The sequence below is a fragment of the Lepus europaeus genome, chromosome 3, assembly GCF_033115175.1.
Source record: "Lepus europaeus isolate LE1 chromosome 3, mLepTim1.pri, whole genome shotgun sequence".
NCBI lineage: Eukaryota > Metazoa > Chordata > Mammalia > Lagomorpha > Leporidae > Lepus > Lepus europaeus.
In genome coordinates this window covers 56,606,905-56,633,458 of record NC_084829.1, presented here as the reverse complement: position 1 = coordinate 56,633,458, position 26,554 = coordinate 56,606,905, and the positions used below count along the sequence as shown (strand labels likewise).

The following is a 26,554-nucleotide window of genomic DNA, read 5'->3' as shown; positions in this document are numbered from 1 at the left end:
CAAGATTATCAGCTGCATATTATTTTATTGTGTTAATGTATAATCTAAATTAATTCTAAGGATAGTTTATGAAGTTAACTGTTTTCCAACTTGATATTGTAATTTTAACCTAACTGTATAATGACTAGGCATTTGTTCTTACCTGATATATTTAAGTTTCCTTTTTCCTTTTTCTTTCTTTTTTTTTTTAGGAATTGTAAATTCAAAATATTAGAATGAACACAAACATGGCACATCATATTGCTGTTCTTTGGATTATTTTGATTCTACTTCTTCAGAATTCTGTCTTAGCTGAAGATGGTGAAATAAGATCAAGTAAGAACTATCAACATTTTCTATTTTGTTACCAGCATGTTGATTCTGGAAATAAAATCAAATGAGTTTAAACAGTGGTTTTAAAGAGCTCATTCTTACTGGCTTTACTGTTGTAATTCCCTAAAATAAACAAATGGTTGTGCTATGCATTAAGGAGAGGAATAGCTTCCTTTTTTGGGTAACTTTGACACAACTCTAATGAAGCTTATTCTAGTAATCCATCAGGCTTTGGAACAGTCTAGTATGTAGTCCATGTTTAACCATTTCTGAACTGCATGATGTGGGGATAAACAAGAATCATAGGATGGTTATCAGGCTTGAATGAGATAACAATGCATATCAATTGCTTAGTACAATGACATCTCAGGAAATGGTGACTATTTTATTTATTACCTGCAAGAAGATTTGCATTAGAGATGAAAAACCATACTAATTACAGTGCTGTTATCCAGGCCATTATTTATAGATATGATACTTCATTTTAAAAGTTTGCTTATATTCATATCTTATTTATTTTTAAAAAGATTTCTTTCATTTATTTGAAACTCAGAGTGATAGGGAGAGAGGAAGAGACAAAGAGAGAAAGAGATCTCCCATCTGCTACCTTATTTCCCAAATGGCTGCAATAGCTAGGGCTGACCCAAGCCTGAGTAGGGAACTGGATAAGAAACAGCACCTGGGACTCCAACCAGCACTCTGATATGGAATGCTGGTGTTGTAGGTGGTGGCTTAATCCTCTGAGCCTCAATGCTGGCCCCATATTCATATTTTAAACTCAAGAATACCTGACTAAATTAACTATGGTCTCTGTAACAGCTAAATCACGTAATTCAACAACATGATTCAAGTTGACTTAAAATTCATTAAAGCAATAATATTTAATATTAGTATAACACTTCTGGCTGACAACACTGTATAAAATCTATGAGTGAGAAGAGATTTAAATATTTAAGGGAGTTTTTAGTGTGATACAGCTGGCTAGAGTGGTAACTAGTATTTGAACAGCACTTTCAATCTTTATTCTCATTCCTGTTCTATGACATCGTTCATCTCTCTAAGGAGGAGACTTCCTGTATTTTGTCTGGAGTTTTAAATGCCAAGGCTTGCTTTTGTACCCATGCTCTTGGCTAAGGGTTACCATTATGAAATACATACTCTTTGCTCTGTGACCAGGAAGGGGTGCGAAAGGCCCAGAATAACCCTGTAAGAGCTGGAACCACTGAATAGGATGGCACACAAGCCCTATGAGGTTCAGATGACAGAGGGCCTCAGTATTAAGAAGAGCTGACACTGAGGAGCTCTGCAAGTGCAGCTTTCCTTTCCTTTTGCCTTTCCCCAAAAGCATAACCTTTTAATCTTGTTTAAGCTTCCAAAACTAACAAAAGCCTGGCATTCTCCTGGGTTAGTGATTTTGCCTTTAGGCAGAATTCCATTTCTGCTGTCCCCGCCCTGAACCCTGGCAGTGGTGGTCAGGCAGAGGTTTTATGGAATTGTGTCCCTAACACCTGCCTGAGGGCACTGCCACATACCTGTAGTATGACACCTTAGGCATATTGTCATGATCCCAGCTCAATGTTTGTGACAATTCTTTCTTTCTTTTTTTTTTTTGGAAAATTTTTGGTAATTCCTTGACTGTTAAACATATCCAGCTAATATTAATGTTTATTTTTGCTGGTGTTTGTGATGAGTGAGTTAAAATCGGAGCCTCTTCCTGTGAACTTTGTTAACATGGTAGGTATGTAAACAGACGGATAAGGGAAGGTGAGTGAAAAGAAGACAAGGGAAAAAGAGAGGATTGCTAAAGAGAGGCAAAAAATGCTAAGAATACCAATTGTCACTAATTTTTTTTTTTACTTTGGTAGTGTAGTACTTTACAATTATATCTTATTTGCAAACATATGCAAGAAATAAATCACCCTTACTATAACTTTTAATTGGGCATCTGATAACTGCTTACAGATCAATAAGATGAGTAAAATCAAAATACTTAACACTTGATAACATATTTCCTTGACTCCCCATCTCATCTTTTACAACTCATAATTTCAGGGATTTGAGACTTCCTGGTGCTAAACGTAAATAAAGAATGCATATAAAGTTTTATCCTATGGACCATAAACAACAGCTGTTTTCCTGCATTCAGAAGTTAGAATAGGAGAAGCCAGATACAGCTGCTCCTTCCCACTCGAAGTCTCTGCCATCCCCAAGCAAATAAAATTGTCTATCAGGGTCTGTGCCTGTCTCTTATCTCTGGGCCTTTGTGCTTGCTGTTCCCTTTGATTGGAATTTGTCCTCCCTATAACCTGGTTGAAGTTCTCCTTTCGTATCTCAGGTTGCCTCTTCACTTGTCCGTAAAACCTTTCCTCCATCTGAAGTGCTCTTACAGTACTTTGTACTTTCTCTCACCAGCCAGTTTTCTGTCTTATTAGACTATGAGCTTTATTGAGATTCTTATGTGTCTTTGAACACAGTACCTAGCATAATATCAGGCATAAAGTATATATCCATTATACATATACTAGGAGAATGAAATAGGACTAGAGACATGCTGTGTATGCTGCAGACAAGATATTTAAGATTTTATTCTTTTTCTACAAATGTTTGTAACATATCCAGGTATAGTTTATATCAAAAATAGTCTTTTTTGTTCCTGATAGAACTCTACGATGTGCTGATTACCTGTATTTCTTTTGTTATCTAAAAACAAAAATCTATTTTTTGCCGGCGCCGCGGCTCACTAGGCTAATCCTCCGCCTTGCGGCGCCGGCACACCGGGTTCTAGTCCCGGTCAGGGTGCCGGTTCTGTCCCAGCTGCCCCTCTTCCAGGCCAGCACTCTGCTGTGGCCAGAGAGTGCAGTGGAGGATGGCTCAAGTGCTTGGGTCCTGCACCCCATGGGAGACCAGGATAGGCACCTGGCTCCTGCCATCGGATCAGCGCGGTGCACCGGCCGCAGCGCGCCTACCGCGGCGGCCATTGGAGGGTGAACCAATGGCAAAGGAAGACCTTTCTCTCTGTCTCTCTCTCTCACCGTCCACTCTGCCTGTCAAAAATAAATAAATAAATAAATAAATAAAATTAAAAAAGAAAAAAAACAAATTTCCTGCACTAAAATAAACTTATCCTGTAAGAAAGTTATTTATTTATTTATGAGATGGAGATAGAGAGAAAAACAGAGTGAGCACTCCCATCAGCTGGATCACTCCTCAAAGGCCCACCACAACTGAGGGGCTAGGTAAGGAGCTGGAAGCTGAGACCTTAACTCATATTTACCGTGTACACAGCAGGGATCCAACTGCTAGTGGCATCACTGCTGCCTCCTAGGTTCTATACTGGCAGGAAGCTGGAGGCAGGAGATGGAGCTGGGAACTGACCCAACGGCTCTGGTGTGAGACACTGGCATCCTAACTGGAGGCTTAACTGACAGGCCAAACACCTATCCAAACATCAACTTGTAATTTCATTTTCTAAGAACTTTAAAATATATACATATAAATATATTTATATACATATATTTGTTTATTTGAGACACACACACTCACCCACTCACCCACTTGCTAATCAGAGAAAGAGTACTCCAGTGCACGGGTTTACTCTCCAAAGGCCTGTAAGAGAGGCAGGTACAAAATTCAGGTCTCCCATGGGGTAGCAGAGTCCCAATTACTTGAGCAATTACCTGCTACCTCCCAGCGCCTCACTATCAGGAAGCTAGAGTCAGGATCCAGAGGCAAGTATTGATCAAATCCAGGTACTCCTATATGGGACTCAGATGTCTCAACTGGTGTCTTAACCACTGAGCCAAACACCCACACATGATTTGATTTTATACCTGAACATTATTTAAAACCTCTTTCTCTTTCCTTTGTGTATAATAAATGTTCTCTGGCGGTTTTCTTTTTCACTTAGGTTGTCGTACTGCTCCTACAGATTTAGTGTTCATCTTAGATGGTTCCTACAGCGTTGGCCCAGAAAACTTTGAAATAGTGAAAAGGTGGCTTGTCAACATCACAAAAAACTTTGACATAGGACCAAAGTTCATTCAAGTTGGAGTGGTCCAGTATAGTGACTACCCCGTGCTGGAGATTCCCCTGGGCAGCTATGATTCAGGAGAGAATTTGATAGCAGCAATGGAATCCATACACTACTTAGGAGGAAACACCAGGACTGGAAAGGCCATCCAGTTTGCACTTGATTACCTTTTTGCCAAGTCCTCACGATTTCTGACAAAGATAGCAGTGGTACTTACAGATGGTAAATCCCAAGATGAAGTTAAAGATGCAGCAGAAGCAGCGAGAGACAGTAAAATAACATTATTTGCAATCGGTGTTGGTTCTGAAACAGAAGATGCAGAACTGAGAGCCATAGCCAACAAGCCTTCATCTACTTATGTGTTTTATGTGGAGGACTACATTGCAATATCCAAAATAAGGGAAGTGATGAAGCAGAAACTTTGCGAAGGTAAGTCTTCCTGTGATTCAGCAGCAATTAATGATTCATTTCTTTTTGGTATTATCTGCTCATAAACTCTGGTATAATTTCATTTAATGTCAAAATATTTATGATATTGGAATTGAGGTGAGCACACATTTTAATGTTGGATTTATTCTGGATAAATTTTGTTTTTAGGAATAATTTCTTTTATATAATCTGCATATAGAAATTACAACATTTCCTTTAATATGTAGAACATCTATTATGAAGATGGTAGAATGTAAAGACACATAAAACTACAAACCACACATAATCATATCATCCCTGTTACTGAGGTTTTACATTTTTTTTACTCTAGTCTTTTTGCTGTTTCTGCCCTCTGTGTGTCTTAGAATTTATTTATTTTGCCTAAATCAGGATACTGTGGCATATGAGGAGTCTTCAGAGATTTGTGAAAAAATATGCATTATTTAAAAATTATGCATAGATTTCAATTTTTTGACCAGAATAAACTTTTAACTTCATTTTCCATGAATTTTTAATGACATTTATTTACTTGAAAGTCAGAGAAACACAGAGAGAGAGAGAGAGAGAATGAGCTTCCATCTGTTGGTTCACTTCCCAGATGGCCACAGAAGCCAGGAACCAGGAGCTTCATCCAGGTCTCCCATGTGGGTAACAAAAACCCAAGCACTGTGACCTTCTGCTGCTGCTTTTTTCCAGGCCACTAGCAGGGAGCTGGATTGGAAGTAGAGCAGCTGGAACATGAGTTAGTGCTCACTGGGATGCATAGTCACAGGAGGCAGCCTTACCTGCTATGCCACAATGTCGGTCCACCATAAACTTTTAGAAGTACCTTGCTATATAATTTCATACTCTAATTTTTTATATTCCTCATCGTGTATATATATATAATTGCCATACTCTTACAAATATGATAACAATTTGCTACTGTAATTTATTTAACAATTTCAAATTTAATACATATGGTTTATTTCTAAATTTTATTACTATAAATAACAATATCAAATATTCTTGTATACAATTCTGAAAGAGAATAATTTTTAGCAAATGAATATCAAATTACTGACATTTTAAAAGATTTGGGAAAGTGCTAAAAATTGCACTGATAGACTTAAGGGGGATGGGTGTTTAGCCTGGCGATTAAGATGCTCACATTGGAGTACCTGAGTTTGATTCTCAGCTTTGCACCAATGCAGACTCTGGGAGACAGCAGTGATGGGGTCCATGCTTTCTTCTCAGAGCCTTGGACTGTGATTTTGGCATTGTGGACATTTGGCGAATCAACCAGCAAATACAAGTCCTCTCTCACTTTCTCTTTTGTTCTCTGTCTCTCTCTGCCCCTCAATTATAGTTTTTAAAAAAGGAAAAGCTTAAATTCTCTTTTAAAGAACACTTGAAAAAATAAGGGTATTAATTATGTATATATTATTCCACAAAATCTAACTTCTTGTTGATTATAAGTACATTTTATTACAAAAGCTCAAATTTTTGGCCACTGTTAACCTTGTCAGGACATAGATATTCTATGTTCAAGATTATGTGGAACAATAATTTGTTCATGTATTTTATTTGTAATATTAGAAGCATTTAATATATTCTGGTTAAAAGTAATATTCATGTAAAATGAAAATAATATTTATTAAATGACTTCATTTTCCACTTTACCTACAAAAACTCCAGAAGTATGTTAGTTTACATTTGGTTAAAATTCCTGTGTTTGTGGATGAAGAAACAAATTGTACCATTAATTAACTCTTTTTAAAAAAAAATTGTTTCAGGAAAAAGAGAAAAGCATTTTAGAGCTTATTTAGAATACTTAAGAAAGTATAGAAAATTGGGCAGCTTCTTTAATCAAACTTTAATGAAAAGTACTGTGACAAGTGCAAATACACACTTGTGTTTTTTATGAGTGACTAACAGAAAGACTGAACTGACTTTTGTCATGCTGAACAGGTCGGATGGATTTAGCTTTCTATTATTTTGTCAGATTGGTTAGAATTCTTTGATTTTTTTTTAAAAAGATTTTATTTATTTATTTGAGAGGTAGAGTTACAGTGAGAGGGAGAGACAGAGAGAAAGGTCTTTCTTTCACTGGTTCACTCCCCAAATGGCTGCAACGGCCAGAGCTGCGTCGATCCGAAGCCAAGAGCCAAGCGCTTCTTCCTGATCTCCCACGTGGGAGCAGAGACCCAAGCACTTGGGCCATCCTCCACTGCCCTCCAGGGCCACAGCAGAGAGCTGGACTGGAAGAGGAGCGTTCAGGCCTAGAACCAGTGCCCATATGCGATGCCGGCGCCGCAGGTGGAGGATTAACCTACTGTGCCATGGCGCTGGCCCCAGAATTCTTTGATTTTTAAAGCCATGTATTTCATTATTAACATAGAATTTTCCTGAAGAAGTTCACTTATTCATTTGTATTCAAAAATAGGTTAGCTGATTAAATATACTTGTTCAGTGTTTGCTTCACTGACTTATTTTGGGTATATGTGTTTTGGTTAGTGTATTATATTATGAAAATTCTAATTAGACATGAAAAGCTGCAAAAAGGGGTAAATCTGAAATCTGTAGAAAAAAATCAAATTTGAAATCCTTCCAAATATTTCTTCATCCACGCTCAAATAATGTAAATAATTTCTGTGTTTATTCAGTTTACTTAAGCTGCACAATAGCTATCTTTTAAAATGTGGTTTTTGTAATTATATTTATGGAATATATGTATTTTTACATTTAACTTTTATGCCATATTAAACTATAATTATTGTACTAAATTGATGCATCATATCATATAATCAAATCATATAATTTGTGTTTGAATCAATTGACAACTTCACTTTTTTTGACAAATGATTAACTTCTATTTGAAGTGCTTACCATATAAAATGACTATTTTCTAATATTTTTTGCTTTTATACACTGCTGGTCCGAATCACAATGAACACAGTGTTATTTACCTTTATGTTTCCAGTTTATTTCATCTTCATGGATTTACAGTTTCCCTGGGAGTGTTATCTCCAATATTTTCCTTATGTTAGGACCATTAATTTTGTGATGGGCAATGGTTTCTTTATTTATGTGTCTGGAAGCCTCTTGTTAAAATTACCACTACTATTTCTCCTTCTTATCCTTCTCTTCTGTAGTGCTCTCCTCCTCTTCTGCCTGCTTTTTGTAAAAAGCATGTAGCAGGAGATCTATCCTCTTAACAAATTTAAGTGTGCAGGTTTTTGCATGATAATGCTGTGTTGCACATCAACTCTTTAGGACTTTCCATCTTACTCAACTGAAACTGTATAATCATTGTAAAAATATTCTCCATTCCTCCCTCCCCTAGCCACTACCAACCATCATTCCATTTTCTGTTTTGATGAATTTGACTACTTTAGTAGTGTCGTGCAGTATTGGTTCCTCTGTGATTTGCTTATTTCAGTTAGTGTAATAGCTTCAGTGTTCATCCATGGTATCTTATATGACAGGCTTTCCTTCTTTTTATAGCTAAATTTTATTTCATCTGTGTACTTCAATTTTCTTATCAGTATATACATACTTGGACATTTAGATTGTTTTCACAGTTTGAGTATTGCTGTAATGAATATTAACAAATGCATCTATTTTCATGATTCTATTTTAAACTCTTTTTGATAAATACTCATAAGTAGGATTGCTATATAATGTGTTATTTATATTTTTAATGTTTTGAGGAAACCTCATAGTGCTTTTCACATCAGCTGTATCAGTATATTCTCAACAACAGTGCATAAGAGTTTTAATTTATCTACATCCTTGACAAAGCTTATTTTTGGTTTCTGATTTTTAATATAGTGGCTGTATGAGGTGATGCTTCATTGTGGTTTTGATTTCAGTTCCTTGTTGATTAGTGATGTTGACCATCTTTCCATATGTTTGTTTGCCTTTTGTGTGTCTTTTTTAGATAAATATTCCTTCAAGACCTTTACCCAGTGTTTATTTTGGGTATCAACAACTTATAAGACATATGACTTGCCGGTGCCACGGCTCACTAGGCTAATCCTCTACCTGCGGCACTGGCACCCCGGGTTCTAGTTCCTGTTGGGGCGCCGGATTCTGTCCCGGTTGCCCCTCTTCCAGTCTAGCTCTCTGCTGTGGCCCGGGAAGGCAGTGGAGGATGGCCCAAGTGCTTGGGCCCTGCACTTGCATAGGAGACCAGACGCACCTGCTCCTGGCTTTAGATCAATGCAGTGCACCAGCTGCAGCGCATGGGCCACAGCGGCCATTGGAGGGTGAGCCAACGGAAAAGGAAGACCTTTCTCTCTGTCTCTCTCTCTCACTGTCCACTCTGCCTGTCAAAAAAAAAAAAAAAAAAAAAGCCGGCGCTGCGGCTCACTAGGCTAATCCTCTGCCTTGCGGCGCCGGCACACCAGGTTCTAGTCCCGGTCAGGGCACCGATCCTGTCCCGGTTGCCCCTCTTCCAGGCCAGCTCTCTGCTGTGGCCAGGGAGTGCAGTGGAGGATGGCCCAAGTCCTTGGGCCCTGCACCCCATGGGAGACCAGGAGAAGCACCTGGCTCCTGCCATCGGATCAGCGTGGTGCCCCGGCCGCAGCGCGCCTACTGCGGCAGCCATTGGAGAGTGAACCAACGGCAAAAAGGAATCTCCCTCTACTGTCCACTCTGCCTATCAAAAAAAAAAAAAAAAAAAAAAAAAGAAAAAAAAAGACATATGACTAGCAAACATTTACCTATATCTAAGTCTTGAAACCAGGAAATATGAGGTCTCCAGCTTTGCTCTTGTTTCTCAATATATTTTGACTATTCATGGTCCTTTGTGGTTCCACGTGAATTTGGGGATATTTTCTATGTCTGAAAAGTTGTCATTGAAATTATAATGGTAATTACTAAAAGAAATCAAAAGTACAAATAAATGGAACCATACCATGTTTACAGATGGAATGTTTTTCTATATTAAGATGTTCATGCTACCAAAGCTGATGTACAATATGTGTGTGTGTATGTGTGTGCGTGTGTGTCATTTTCAGTATATGATTATCTCATCTTCAAAAAAGATAATTTCACTTCTTTGATCTTTGAGTTTGGATATTTTTATTTCTTTTTCATATGCCTAATTTCTCTGTATAGTACTGATTTGATTATAAGTAGTGAAACTGTACATTCTTGTCATGTTCGAGATTTTAGAGGAAAATATTTCAGTTTTTCACCCCTGAATATGATCTTAGTTGTGGGCTTTTCATATATGATGTCCATTTTGTGAGGTGCAGTGTTGCTGTTGATTTCTCAACAATGTTGCAGTGGATTCGTTTCTGAGAGGAGCAGCGTGGTGGGGGCAAGAGGCGCGGAGTCAACACACAGACTCCGGGAGTCAGGTGAAAGCAGGCTTGAGGCGAGCAGCCCGCAGACTCGTTTATTTCAGGTGGTACAACAGCTTATATAGCCAAGACCAGCCAATCCTGTCAAGGGGCGGTCTATGCCCCAACCAATCACAGTTTGCCAGGTGGTTTCCAAAGCCATCCAATCACAGTTTGCCAGGCGGTTTCCAAAGCCATCCAATCACAGTTTGCCAGGCAGTTTCCAAAGCCATCCAATCACAGCCTGTCGCCAGGCAGTTTTCAAAGCCATCCAATCACAGCCTGTCGCCAGGCAGTTTCCAAAGCCATTCCTGAGTAACTGATGCTCGCTTGCCAGTGGCCACTTTGGCATGGCCTTCTCATTCCACCACAGTGCAGGCCTTCCATTCCCATTAGTTAATATTCTTTACAATGAGTTGGAATCAAATTTTGTGAGTTGCTTTTTCTGCATTTTTAGGTGAATCTCTTATTTTTATCTTTTATTGTGTTGATGAGTTATATCATGATTGATTTTGATTTGTTGAATCATCCTAGTATTCTGGAAATAAATCTCACTTGATCACAGTGTATGTTCCTTTTGATGTGGTATTGAATTCATCTTGTGGTGGAATTTTTAACATCTGTGTTTATGAGATATATTGACCTTTATTTTTCTTCTTTTAGTGTTTCTCTCTTTGATATCAAGATATTTCTGGTATCATAAAAACACATTTGGAATTGTTTCCTCCTCTATTATTTTGCAAGATTTTTAGAAAGATTAGGATAGTATTTTTTCAGTTGTTTGCTAGAATTTACCAGTAAAGCCAACTTGTTCTTAGATTTTCTTTGTTGAGAGTTTTTTTTGTTTGTTTGTTTGAAGAGTTGAACTTTTTAAAAGAGATTTTATTTATTTGAAAGGCAGAGTTCAGAGAAAGAGAGGGATAGAGGCTGAAAGAGAGAGATCAATCTTGCATTTGCCAGTTCACTTCCCAAATGACTGCAGTGGCTGGGGCTAGGCCAGGCTGAAACCAGGAGCCAGGAGCTTCTTTGGGTCTCCCTTATAGGTGTCAGGGACCCAAGCACCTTTTTAGGCACATCAGCAAGGTGCTGGATCTGAAGTGAAGCAGCTAGGCTTTGACCCATATGAGAGGCTGGCATTGCAGGTGGTGGCTTAACCCCAATCCACAACAACACCAGCCCCTGTTGAGAGATTTATGATTACTGATTCTGTATCTCTACTGGACATATATAAATTCTCAAATTTCCAATTTCTTCGTATAACAGTGAAGTTGTTTGCAGTTGTTTGTTTGAATCCATTTTATTTCTGTTGTATCTGTTGTGTTTTCTCTGCCTTTCATTTCTGAATTTGAGTCTGCCTTCATTTTTCTTAATTTATATTAGAATTGCCAATTTTGTTGATGTTTCAAAAAATCAACAGTTTTGATTCTTTTTTCTTTTTAAAATATTTTATTTATTTATTTGAAAAGTAGAGTTACAGATAGAAAGGAGAGCCAACCCATCTGAAGCAAGGAGACAGGAGCTTCTTCTGGGTCTCCCACATGTGTGCAAGGGCCCAAGCATATGAGCTATCTTCTTTCTCAGGTCATAGGAGAGAGCTGTATTGGGAGAGGAGCAGCTGATACTCAAACTGGGGCCCATATGGGAAGCTGGCGCCTCAGGCAAAGGCTTACCTACTATGCTACAGCCCTGGTTCTTTGTTTATTTTTTCTGTTGTAATCATTTTTCATTCAACAATTTTTATTGAATTCTTGCCACATGCCAGAATTTATATTAGGCATTAAGGCTAAAAAGAATGAACAAAACTGATGGAAGTCCTTCTTTTCATGAAGTTTACAGTTTTGTTTAGGTGACAGGAAGAAAAAAAATGTAATAAAACTAGTCAAAAAAAAAGTCAGCTCATGCTAAATGTCATATAGAAAAACATTTCAAGAAGAAGGTAGAGGATAGGAGTGGTTTTTAAAAATTTTTAATTTTTCTTTTATTTATATTATAGTTATTTTTAACATTTTTCCACATTCACTTCAAATGTAGCCATAATGTACATGCACATGGATACTATTTTTTCTTGAAAACAGATATAGTTTTCACAGAGTGAGAGATTCTTGACAATGATCATAATGTGGAAAAAGAAGAGTGTATTGTCATTTACTCAGTGAAGCAGTATTTATAACTAAATACCACATGCTATGACATCCACAAAATTTTTATACACTTTCTATATATTAAATTTCACAAATAAGAGAAAATGAGTTATTGATCTTTCTAGACCTGGCTTATTTCTTTTAGCACAGTGATCTCCAGTTCCATTCATTTTGTTGCAAATGTCAGGATTTCATTCTTATTTTTATAATATCCTGTATTATATGTGTACCACATTTTATTTATCCAATCATTAGTTGATGGACATCTAGGTTGATTCCATATCTTTGTTATTTTAAATTAAGCCGTTATAAACATAGGGTTGCAGTTATCTCTTACATATGCTGATTTCATTTCCTTTGGATATATTCCCAGGAGTGTGATAGTTGGGTCATTTATTGGATTTGAGTATCAAAACATTTTTTCAAGAGGAAATGACTATTGTCATTTTGTTGATTGTTTTTTTACAGCTTTTATGTACTTCTTTTCATATTTTGCTTTCTTTCTTTATGTTTCATTGATATTTTCTGGTGATGTACTTTGATGACTTTCTCATTTATTATTATTATTTTTTTTTTATTTTTTTGACAGGCAGAGTGGACAGTGATTGAGAGAGAGACAGAGAGAAAGGTCTTCCTTTGCCTTTGTTTCACCCTCCAATGGCCGCCGCGGTAGGCGCGCTGCGGCCGGCGCACCGCACTGATCCGATGGCAGGAGCCAGGTACTTATCCTGGTCTCCCATGGGGTGCAGGGCCCAAGGACTTGGGCCATCCTCCACTGCACTCTCTGGCCACAGCAGAGAGCTGGCCTGGAAGAGGGGCAACCGGGACAGAATCCGGTGCCCCAACCGGGACTAGAACCCGGTGTGCCGGCGCCGCAAGGTGAAGGATTAGCCTAGTGAGCTGCGGCGCAGGCCTACTTTCTCATTTTATTTTGTATATATTACATGGAATTTTTTTTTTTTGTGGTTATCATGGGTGGCTACATAATGCATTATATGGTTATAACCATTTATTGTAGACTGATAGCACTTAACTTCAGTTACATACCATTACTTTATATTTTTACTCCTCCCCTACACTTTATGTTATTGATGTTAAAAAAACTCATGTTCTTTGTTGTGTATCCATAAATATATTTATAATTTTAATTTCTTTTTTAAAAGATCTATTTATTTGAAAGTCAGAGGTACAGAGAGGGGAGTGAGAGAGAGAGAAAGAAAGAAAGAGATATCTTCCACCCACTGGTTCACTGTCCAGATGGCTACAATCACCAGGGATGGGTCAGGCTGAAGCCAGGAGCCAGGAGATTCTTCCAGGTCTCCCATTTGGGTTGCAAGGGCCCAAGCCCTTGGGCCATGTTCCTCTGCTTTGGGATGCCAGCATTGCAGGCAGTGGCTTAACCCACTGTACCACAAAGCTGGCCCCTAATTTTAATTTCTATACCAGAAATAAGTGACATAGTACCACCACCACATGATTATGTTATTCTGTATTTATGTATGCATTTCATTTAGCAGTATTTTTAATACTTTTATGTTGCCGTTTAGTGTCCTTTCATTTCAACTTGAGGGATTTCCTTAGTGTTCTTGTAAGGCAGGTACAATAGTGATGATCTCTTCAGCTTTTAAGTTTTCTCATCTCCTTCATTTTTTTTTTTTTATTTGACAGAGTTAGACAGTGAGAGAGAAAGACAGAGAGAAAGGTCTTCCTTCTGTTGGTTCACCCCCCCAAATGGCCGCTACCGCCGGAACTACACCGATCCAAAGCCAGGAGCCAGGTGATTCCTCCTGGTTTCCCATGTGGGTGCAGGGGCTCAAGTGCTTGGGCCATCCTCCACTGCCTTCCCGGGCCATAGCAGAGAGCTGGACTGGAAGAGGAGCAACTGGGACTAGAACCTGGCGCCCATATGGGAGGCCAGTGCTGTTGGCGGAAGATTAACCAAGTGAGCCACGGCGCCGGCCCTCATCTCCTCCATTTGTGAAGCATAGTTTTGTTGTCCATTCTTGGTTGGCAAATTTTGTTTGTTTTTTCCTTTCAACACTTTGGATATATGATCCTGATTGTTTTTGGCCTGAAAATTCTATTTCTCTGTGAAATCTTATGGAAGGCCTGTTTTCTGTGACAAATCACTATTTTCTGCTGCTTTCTAAATTTTCTTTGTCTCTGACTTTTTGATAATTTGACTATAATATATCTTCGTATTGACTTTTCTGGGTGTATTTTAGTTTGAATTAATTTGATTTCATGACTCTTGTTGTCCATTTCCTTACCCAGATTGTAAAAGTTTTCAGCCATTATTCAACTTAATTTTGTTTGTTTTTCACCCTGCTCGCCATCTGATTCTTCTATAATGCTTACATTAGTCTGCTTGGAGATATTCCTTATCCCTTTAGGCTTTCTTCATCCTTTCTCATTCTTTGTCTTTTTGGACTTTTTAAAAAAAGATTTGTTTATTTGAAAGGCAGAGACAGAGAAGGGGAGAGAGGGAGAGGGAAGAGGGAAGAGGGGAGAAATCCAATTGTCTGCTGATTCCTTCTCCGAATGGCCACAATGGCTGGTGCTGGTCCAGGCTGAAGCCAGAAATCAGGAGCCCCCTCTGGGTTTCCCACATGGGTGTAGGCACCCAAGTATTTGGGCTGCTTTCCTAGGCACATTAGCAGGGAGCTAGATGGGAACTGCAACATCTGGGACATAAACTGGCACCCATTTGGATGGTGACACTGCAGACAGAGGCTTTAATTTTCTATGCTGCAGTCTGAACCCATTTTTGGACCTTTGACTATACAATTTCAATTACCTATCTTTGAATTTTCTATTTCTTTTTCTTATGAATATTCAAGTCTGCTGTTGAACTCCTGTAGAGAGTCTCTTAGTTCATTTATTGTATTCCCCAACTCCAATATGAACTTCAAAAAGCTTTGGAACAATAGAATTAACAGATTATTTATTTTGGTGCAAAATAATTTGAAAATCCTGCATTGTTTTTCTGTAATATGCATTTTAAATGAATTTTATGAAAACCCTTCATGTGCATGGTTTTTAAACATTTTGCACTGGAACTTTTCATTTAACTGTATTTTCCATGAATTTTTTTGAAGTACTTTCATATATCTGTTTAGTTTCTGTTTATATTTTCTATATCTATGTTGTGTTCATCCCTTATTTTCTTGAGCTTCTTCATGATAGTTATTTTCATGGTCACTTAATTAATGTACTCCCATTCTTAATAGTTGATACATGAAGATGTATTTTGTTCTTTTGATTGAGCCATATTTCCCTCTTTCTTTGTGTGCTTTTAGTTTTTTTTTGTGTCCAAGTGTTTGGAAGAAACAGTCTCTTCCCCCATTTTCACAGAATTGTTGCATATAAGAAAAGACCCTCACCAATCATCTGGTGAAGGGCTACTTACATTACACCTTTTTGGGATGGGATGAAACTTTTGTTGGTCTGTTCATGGAATTTCTCAATTAGAGTGATTTGCTGAATTATTTTTTCAGAAACATATTCTCTTGCTTCCTCTGGTATCTGTCTATGCCACTGTAAATTCTCTAGTTCTAGCACCAACTACCACCCTCTATCTTCTTCAAAGTGGAAAACCATCATCCAACTGGCGTAGTTCTGACTGTTGGCAGCCATCTGGGGAGTGAACCAGCAGATGGAGGATCTTTCTCAATGTAACTCTGCCTTTCAAATAAATAAATAAATCTTAAAAAAAAAAACAGGAGAGCTAAACTACAGCCCACCTCCACAGAAATCGCCATCATTCTAGCAATAGCTCTTGATATGTGCACCTTACCCTTTGAGACTTCTGCTAAAATAAAAGTAGAAATGAGTAAGATATGGTAATATTCCAATGCATTTTAAACAAGTATAAGTTTGAGTTAGATAATCCAATTATCTAGCAATTTATAACCATAATACAATGTATAAGTCATTTTTGATATGAGGAAAAGGGATTCAGAAAAAAATCCTGGTCAATATTTCAAGTTAAAGTACACCATGGTGAAGAGCATGGGAGAAAAGCACTTGAGTTTTAGGAAATAAAGGACACCAAATGTCCACTTAAGCAGGCAGTGTTCTCTCTTATCTCTTTCCATCTCTCTCTCCCCCATTCTACCTCTCTGCTTCCTCCTCTATTTCTCAATCTTTCTCATTTGTCATGAGAGAGTGTTTTATCAGTGTGAAAACCAGACATTTTACCACAAACATCTGGCTTCAAAATGGAAAAAACTAATCCAGCCACATACCAAACACAGAAATAATTTTTATCTTTCTTGAAGGTTCTAAAAGACAAATACTATTAGGTATGCTAGATATAGATAAAGATAATTTGAATAAAGTTTTAACATATGTTAGGAAATTACCCATCTAGTCCAACCATCTCACTTCAAATAATGGGAAACTGAGGCTCACTTAGAAAGGCTAAGCATAAAGTTGCATAACTAAGAGACAAGATCAGACCTGTCATCTGTCATCTGGCCCCTTTGAGCAATATCATATATGTCGCTCAAGAAATATATAAATTTCCAGAATCATCCAAAAGTCAACATAGCTGTAAGCGGAACAGTAAGCACTCTGTTGCCTGCTCTTCAAATAATTTCACCTATCACAAGCAAGTTCAAAACACTTGAATCAAGATCTGGGCCATGAAACCCAGTTATTCCAGCCACAGACTGTTGGAACCCCCTGGAGATGCCTAATGAAAGTATCTTTCAGGGAGCAAGAGAAGACCAGAAATTAAGTTCTTTCTTCTTCCTCATTCTGTTCCACCAGTCCCAAGCTTGGTTGACCCAATAAATGAATAAAGTGGCATCAGAAATATGGGAATAATAGGAATAGGATGGCAATAATAGGAAGTGCCAACCAATGTTGCCTCACAGAAATAGCAAACTAACAATAAAACATGGACAAAAACACCTTCATCAGAACTACAGAATCAAGTTAAGATACTGCAAATCCTGTGAGAACACAAAGCCAAGAACAGCTACATTGAAACTGGTTAAAAAAAAATTTCATTGTGACCAAGCCAGGTTATTTTTGAAGGTGGCACAGATCAAAGTCAAGAGTGAAGGTCTCAGTGCACAACTTCTCTCTGGAAAAATGAAACATGCATTTAAAGCTCTGACTTTTCAAAGCACTGCCTGAAAGATGAGTATGTGTCTTACCACCTGGGGGCTCTTGAGAAGCAAGAAGAGAAGGACGTGGTTGGTAGTGTATGGCACAATTCTGTGCAGATGGTAAAAGGTACAGAACTTAAGGCTTCTCCAGAGGAAGGGAGAGGAATAAACCATGTATCTGCTGCTTTGGCTTTCTGAAGTGCTTCCCACAGGACATTTAGCTGAATAGGGGCACTATGTTCATGATTTTCTAGCCACTAAAATTAGACAGGAGTTAAGTTGGAAATGGAGGGTATGGGGGCGGGGATTTGTGAGTGGAAGAGAATTGACTAAAATGGTCCATAAAACCTCATTAATGATTTAGAGAATTATTCTGTAGTCTATCTGTAGAATTAAAGAATCAGAGTCCTGTTTGAATTCATGGCAACTTAACATTATCAGGAGCTTTTAATCATTTAATTAGAGATGATGGAACTATAGTTTTAAATAAGGAAATACAGCACTTTTGTACTTTATATCAAAAGTGATATTTATTTATTCATTGGAAAAATGGTCAGTAAGTCATAATTCAGGAAACATAAAACTGGGGAAGGCACAGTGTCATAGCAGGTAAAACAACTGCTTGCAGTGCTGGCAACCCATGTGAATGCCAATTTGAGTCCCGGCTGCACCACTCCCGATCCAGCTTCCTGCTGGTGTACCTGGGAAAGCAGAGGAAGATGGACCAAGTCCTTGGGCCCCTGCACCCACATGGGAGACTGGGAGGACACTCCTGGCTCCTGGCTTTGGATCAGTCCAGCTCTGGCCATTGCCAGTGGGTGGAAGATCTGTCACTCTTCCTGTGCCTCTGCCTCTCTGTAATTCTGCCTTTCAAATAAATAAACAAATCTTTGAAAAAAATTAGAAAACGCAAAACTGTAACATATATATCCTACTGTCAGTATTTATAATTGTATCAATATGCACCTGTATTATTATTTGGTTAATTATTTTTAGAATAATTTTCATTAAGAAGCTTAAAACTGCATTCAGTAAATATTATTGCACATTACCTATCACCCAATTGCATATATTATTATGTTACACATAACATCTATCATCTAATTATATATTTTATTTTTATGACCTCATCATTTTTAAGTGCCAGTAGTCATGCTCGTGAGAATGAAAATTGGTACATCAACTCTGGAAAACTTTGTGGCACTATTTAATATATCAAAGAGTATATCTACAATATGAAGCAGAAATTGTATTCAAAGATATTTAACTGTGGAAGATAGGTTATGTCCTCTAAAAGACATGTTCATGAATGTTTACAGCAACTTTGTTCATTGTAGCACAAAACTGAAAACAACTTCCTATGAGAAACTGAATCAACATTAAATTATTAATATAATTCATGCAATGCAATGCAACAAAAAAGAAAAAAAACTGTTATTTGGGAAAACATGAAATAGTTCACCGACAGTATGTTGAGAATAAGTGAAAAAATCTCTGGATAGTTTATTCCCAAACTAGAGTCTTTGTGGTTACATTTTTCCAACCTAGACTCTAGAGTCAGACCTGGATCTGGGTTTGATTCCTGACTTTGTCAGCATCACATTCTTAAGGTAGGAGCTTGGGCTAAGTGATTGGCTGCAACCTTGGATATATATACTATTTTTTAGAAATACTATGATCATAATGATAGGATTAAGAGTCAAAGGGATCACATAAACAAGACCAGTGTCTGCTAATACTATCTGATAGAAATAAAAAGGAGAGAACGATCCAACATGGGAAGCAGGATACACAGCAGACTCATAGAATGCCAGATATCCTAAACAACACTCTGGCCTCAGAATCAGCCCTTAACACATTTGGATCTGGCTTAAGAGCCCATGAGAGTATTTTAGGCATGGAAAATCAAGACACTCTGGCAAAAAACAAAAAACAAAACAAAACAAAAAACTAAATGAAAGATCTCTGTGACTGAAATCCCAGTGGAAAGAACGGGCCATCAAAGAAGGAGGTACCTTTCTCTGAAGGGAGGAGAGAACTTCCACTTTGACTATGACCTTGTCTAAATATGATCAGAGTTGGCGAACTCAAAAGGCTTCCATAGCCTTGGCAACTCATGACAAGAGCCTAGGGTGATTACTGATGCCATAAAGAAGAGTGTCAATATGTTAAGTCAACAACAGGAGTCACTGTGCACTTACTCCTCATGTAGGATCTCTGTCCTTAATGTGTTTTCCAATGTGAATTAATGCTATAACTAGTACTCAAATAGTATTTTACATTTTGTGTTTCTGTGTGGGTGCAAACTGTTGAAATCTTTACTTTATATATACTAAATTGATCTTCTGTATATAAAGATAACTGAAAATGAATCTTGATGTGAATGGAATAGGAGAGGGAGTGAGAGATGGGAGAGTTGCGGGTGGGAGGGAAGTTATGGGGTGGGGGGAAGCCACTATAATCCAAAAGCTGTACTTTGGAAATTTATATTTATCAAATAAAAGTTAAAAAAAAGAAATATTATGATCAATGTGTCTTCGAAAAGCAGGGACACATTAGTCAATTTGGTTATATATCTGATTAAACAAACTCAAACATACCAATGCTCAAACAGTAGGATTTTATGATTAAAGTGAAATATAACTAATGTCTGAAAAATGTTTCCTATTAAGAAGGAAAAGCAAATGAAATAAGGAATGAAGTAAAGGCATTGACAGTGACAGTAATATTATGAGAATCTGTGCTTACTCTTCTCCCATTTGCCAGTCATGTATCTTGTAGACATCTTCCGCAGGTGAAGGACTCCAAGTCCTTGTAAATTTCAAGTCAGTAGTGTTATTTGCTAGAAAAAGAGGGTGGGATCAGCCCCATCTGTTCTGAGAAAAGGCATTGTGTGAAGTTGAGTGGTCTTTTCGATAATCTATGCAGTAGAATCTCTGTTCAGAAAATTTACTTTGGTTTTGCTGTTTTTACTGTATTTCTATTAAATGTAGCTGGGCATATTTGATTGCTCTGTCTAGACTCTACAGAAGCAGTTTTTGTGTTCCTATGCATGGAAGGACTTAAAAAGCCAGTTTTTTTAAAAAAAATATAGTAAAATGGAATTACCTATGCCATTAATACTTTTAACAGAAAAGCAAATATTTCTAGATCTTTAAACCCCAAAGTTTAAATAATCTGTGATCATCCTAAAACATTTCTATTGTGAGTTGTCTTTAAACATTAAGCTGAAATAATAACTGTTGCCTGTTTAGGAATCCATTTGTTAATTTAAGTCTATGGGATTTTCTGGTTGGTTGTTTTTGCCTTTGCCCCTGGCTGCATTTCTTTAAACCAATTTTTTTGTACAAATCATTCTACTTACCTTTTTTAGGTATTGCACAAGATCTTGACTGAGTCTTTTTTAGTATTTAGTTTCCCTGGCACTTTAAATTATAACTTCCAAGTTACAGTGAGTACTTCCAGTTCCTGTCTCTTCTTAAGGTGTGGTTAGAAAATTATGTATTTATTTACTTTTTATACACAATGGGGAAGTTAATTATTTACTGTTGATTCTCCTGAAGTTTGTGCAAAATTTGGATGATAATTAAAGTGAAATTGTGTATTTCTAAATTCTTCTGTTTCTCATAGCCAGGCATATGCAAACATAACAAACTGTATTCTATTTGAGCACATCATATTTTTCTTATAAGTTCCAATATCCAATGATCTTACTGATCTACTTGTAAATGGAGAAATTGGGAAAATATTCCTACATGGAAATATAGTTATTTAAATGCACTTCCCCTGTAGAAATATTTTTCCCCAATTTTAGATGTGCTAAGAATTGATAGAACCTGGCCCTATTCTTAATTTATAGCTCTTGATTTTACAGACTGTACCACACTGTTTTCTATTGTATTTGAGGATTAGAGTGCAATGTGAAAGATTTTACTATAGAAAAATATGAGTGCAATAATTATCTCTTGAGCATGCATGCCATTTTTTAGTTATAAAGTACTTTCACATATATCATCACATTTGATCCTTACAAGTCTGTCTTGCAGGTATAAGTTTGGAGGTTCACAGGAGGTTACGAGAGGCTCAGGTCTAAATCTTGTCTTAAAGTTGGAGCTCTTCACTCAGTATCTTATACCTTCTCTTTAGTAAAGCACAGAATTGATTTGTAGGTTGAAGCTATTTAATCGAGGGTTATTCTTGAATATTTATTCTCTGCCTGTTTTCACATGGAGATGAGCTAGATTAACTCTTCAGGTGACTCTTTCAAACTTCTTTCACTGTTACCACTTAAAGAGAAGTAAGTTTTCTGATTAGTGAGTCTGATAACACGAGGCATGGTTGGAAGAGTGCCTTCTGGTTTCTGCTTTTTGGATCAGTGGGTTCTGTGGAGCTGGTGTGTTCTGGCTTCGTCTCCAGACCATGATAAGCTCAGTGGACAGGCCTGCTCCTGAAGGAGGCTGGGGAATGAATCTCCCAGCCATGAATTGCTGGGAAAGTGACATTAATTACAGCAAGGAACTTCATGAAAATCATTGGAACACACATCTAACCAACATGTTCTAATTGTTCGTTCCTGTATCATTTCCAAGCTTCCCAGGAGAAGAATGTAAATGATTGAGCCCCTTCAAAATACAACATTTTAAAGGCCTGAATATAACCACCCCTTTCCAGGAAGACCTCTGATTTCACTTATGTCAAAACTTTATTGTGTTTATAATATTCTATGGTACAAGTTGTGACTGTACATTCTAGGCTAATAAAATTTACATCCTTACTTTTATTGTATTATAAAATAATACCTTTTCCTTCCTTAATTTATGGAAGAGGATGATTATTTTAGGGCATGTTTGGTGGAATTTGTTCTTGTTTTATTCTGTTAGCTGTTCTATAAAACATAAATAGTCATGTTTAATGTGCATGTTATATAAGGGCCTTAGAAGAAACTGAAAACATTGTAACATTTCTACAGTATGAGAGTTTAATAGCATTTCAACCATAAAAAATTTCTACATATTTTCAAATGCTAGTTTCCCTGAGAACTATAGACTATTTATATATTTATAAATGATATAAATGGCTCTTTAATATTAATGATTGTTCTAAAGGAAATATTCTTATTTATAAATGTGATTATATATAATATAATTGATATTATATGAAATAATTGGTTCACTTGATAAACTTATATGATTAGATGAGGCCCAAGTTAAGTTTTTACTTGGGTGATAAAACCAATGATGTTTGTTATAAAATTATAAACTGAACTGGAAAGAAAATGTTTTTCACCTCTTCAAAGCTGTGAATGCAAGAAAAGAATCTTAAAGTTCATCTGTTAGATCTAAGATATTTAAGAGCATTATCCAAGGTGCATGACTGATGAATAGCAAATTCTTGATAAGAATCATGAATCCTGTCCCAATGTTCTACTTCCTAATTATTAAGTTGCTTGTATTGAAAATTTTAGCATAGCATTGTCCTGATAAAAATCTATTAAACGTTACTTTAACATTTTTGTTTTGCTTTTATCCCCTCTTAAGGGAAAAAGAGATAATTGCAACATTACTCTCAAATGCTTAAACAACTTCATGTTTTAACAGAAATTGTGTTTATATACCCATATTTACACATATAGACTTTGTAAATCTTATATTCTCTGGTGCTTCTCTCTGGATTGTTATTTTGCTTGTCACAGTGGCTCATGATTAACCATCTTTTATTGCTCTTGTTTTATAGAATCTGTCTGCCCAACCAGAATTCCTGTGGCAGCTCGTGATGAGAAGGGATTTGATATTCTTTTAGGTTTAGATATAAAGAAAAAGGTTAAGAAAAGAATTCAGCTTTCACCAGCAAAGTTAAAAGGATATGAAGTAACATCAAAAGTTGATTTATCAGAACTTACTAGGTAAACATTGTATGTTCATATAACGTTTTAAAAAATATGTCTGTGGATGTGCTGAGAATTCCTGAAGCTTACACGTGTTCTTCTTTTTCTAGCAATGTTTTCCCAGAAGGTCTTCCTCCATCGTATGTATTTGTTTCCACTCAGAGATTTAAGGTCAAGAAAATGTGGGATTTATGGAGAATATTAACCATTGATGGAAGGCCACAAATAGCAGTGACCTTAAATGGTGTGGACAAAACCTTATTATTTACAACAACCAGTGTCATTAATGGCTCACAGGTGGTCACTTTTACTGACCCTCGAGTTAAGGTAAAGATGCGTGATCATGGTATTCTCTTGAAAACACCACTGAGTGTGTGTGTTGGGGCAGTGATGGCTATAATTTTCCTACTAAAAGAAAGGTACTGACTTCATATTTTTAACTTTTATTTAATAAATACAAATATCCAAAGTACAACTTTTGGATCATAGCGGCTTTTTCCCCCCATAACCTCCCTCCCAACCGCAGCCATCCCATCTCCCACTCCCTCTCCCATCCCATTCACATCAAGATTCATTTTCAATTATCTTTATTTACAGAAGATCAGTTTAGTATATACTAAGTAAAGATTTCATCAGTTTGCACCCACACAGAAACACAAAGTATATTAACTTATGGAAGGTAAACAATAGAAGAAGGAAGACTGTTTCTTAATTAATATGGTGACAAAGGGTGAAGGGAGCAAATACCTTTTGTGTGCCTACAACTAGATACCAGCTACATTTAATAAAAATCATCACTCAGTGAAGAAGCTATTGTTCACCCTTGTAAAGTAATCCAGTTCAAGGCTATTATATTCCTCCTTAAAGTCACATAGTTAGTAAATGGTAATTGTAGGAGTTAATGTACTTCAGAGGTCTGAGTGACTTCATAGATCATGTTGGTGTGTTTTATACTGCCCTGTTTTACATGATATTAAGATAAAAACATCTATTTAAACATTAATACCAAATGGATGATTGGTATATTATTTACCCTTGTCTTGAGGGGTAATTTGTTTCCTGAAAAGGAATATATATTTAATAAAATGAACTATTTATATACTTAATATATAATACATATTATATATTTATACTAATATATACACATATAATTAAAAAATATATAATAACATAAACCAAAAACATTTAGTTTCCAAGTTATGTGTTCAAAGAAATTAAGTTTTGCTTCTTACTGTAATTACCATATTCAAAATGTATATTATTTGATTCAGGAAATGTACATGTTATATATAGAAATATACATTTGTATAATTTGCATTTGGGGAATTTCTTCATTCAGTAAGCATATTAAATTTAAAATTTTGTTGTCTGTCAATGTCATTAAAGATTATGTGCTAAGCTATGTAAGAAATGATAATGAATATGTATGTTTTTAACTTTCAAGGAGCTTATTACTAGTGATATATTTAAGAAAACTGGAATTAAATAGAAGTACAGGCCGGCACCTCGGCTCACTAGGCTAATCCTCTGCCTGTGGCGCTGGTACCCTGGGTTCTAGTCCCATTTGGGGTGCCAGATTCTGTCCCAGTTGCTCCTCTTCCAGTCCAGCTCTCTGCTGTGGCCCGGGAAGGCAGTGGAGGATGGCCCAAGTGCTTGGGCCCTGCACCTGCATGGGAGACCAGGAGGAAGCACCTGGCTCCTGGCTTTGGATTGGCGCAGTGCATCAGCCACAGCAACCATTTGGAGGGTGAACCAACGGAAAAAGGAAGACCTTTCTCTCTGTCTCTTTCTCTCACTAACTCTGCCTGTCCAAAAAAAATAATAAAGAAAAAAATAAAGAAAACAAATAAATAGAAGTACAAAGCATTAGTGGGCATATTGAAGAGAAAATTGGTAATAACACAAAACAATGAGGAAACAGTCACAAATGAGATGGGTTTTGTACTAAAGATTATAGAGGACATAGATGGGAATGGATATAGGGTCATACTAAGTCAATGGTTCAGTATTGATTAGTGATGTATGTTGTGAAAAGTAGGATTTTTATTTAGAGCATTGAAAATCAGTGTCCAATGTGTTTGGAGTGTAAATTTCATGGAACAAATGGCCAGCAAGGAGTACTAGTATGGTTTTCATTACTATAATGGAATAACTGATATTGAATAACTTTAGGAAGAAAAGATGTTTATTTAACTCATAATTCTAGAAGTCCAAGGGCATGGTGCCAGCGCTGAGTTACCCTGGTGTCAGCCTCTTAGTAGATGGCACCATGGTGGCAAGAGCACATGCAGAGTAATAGATCACAAGACAGGAGAGTTCAGAGGCTTGGCTCTCTTTTATAACAAATATCTCTTTTTCGCATGCATGTGCAAACTATCTCATGGTATCATTAAAACTCCCTAGCCATTCGTGAGGGCAGCTCCCAATGACCTAAGGGCCTCCTGCTAAGATCCCACCTCTGAAAGGTTCCACAACCTCTTCATATAACCACATGTGGACAAAACAATCAACACTTGAACCTTCAGGGACAAGTCACATTCATACTACAGGACAAGGTGTGAACCCAATTGGTGAAGTGCCTAAGTGGCCATGCAAATTGGATTGGACCTTATATTCAGTTGGTTATAGGGTTCCATTAAAAGCTCATGATAACAGGTATATCATGGTCAAAACTGTCCTCTCCCTCTTCCTTCCATGAACAGTATTTTCAATTTTTCCTTAAATTATGTCAGATATTCAGGGTACAGAATAAATATGAGGGAGTATCTTCTTTAACAAAACACTAAGAGGGTTGATGAATTCTCCTGGAGGTATGAAGGATACTTGAAGAGGGAGAGGTCAGAAATAGAGATAATTTGAAAATTATTGAAATAAAGCAAGACATTAATACTGGTTGTATAAATGGAAATTGAGAAATGGTCAAATTATGCTGAAGAGACAAATTTGGTAGAACTTTGCATCTTGTTTTTGCAACTTGGGGAAAGAAGCTTATGTTTTAGAAAAAGAAGATAGTATCTGATGTAAATATGGAGAGAAAGAAAGTTTGGGGGATAGTTCAAGTTCCTTTTGTTATGTATTGTGTTAGACTGATTGTGAGATAGCTTAGAAAACTTATTCCAAGCAATGTGAAATTACTTGTCCCATGTGAAGGAGAGCAGCTCAGGCTGAATAACATAGAAGCAATATTGGCTTGCAGGAACAGAAGAGCTAGATAAAAGAGATAGTGAAAAATGTCAAGGGTGTGACGGATGCCCTCATCAAAAAAAAAGGGGAGGGGTGGTGGTGAAGGAGAGGAGACCTGAAAGGGAGGG

The 26,554-nt window shown here is 37.0% G+C and overlaps 1 protein-coding gene across 1 annotated transcript in view; it reads left to right on the top strand.

Moving 5' to 3' along the window:
- Window positions 1–26,554, top strand: part of COL21A1 (collagen type XXI alpha 1 chain) — a 172,134-nt gene that overhangs the window by 45,306 nt on the left and 100,274 nt on the right. Inside the window, exons 2-5 of the mRNA XM_062186299.1 lie at window positions 192–315; window positions 4,220–4,771; window positions 23,093–23,261; window positions 23,354–23,570. Of these exons, the coding sequence (XP_062042283.1) occupies window positions 216–315; window positions 4,220–4,771; window positions 23,093–23,261; window positions 23,354–23,570 (1,038 nt within the window). The 5' untranslated portion in view covers window positions 192–215. The remainder of the gene's footprint in view (window positions 1–191; window positions 316–4,219; window positions 4,772–23,092; window positions 23,262–23,353; window positions 23,571–26,554) is intronic.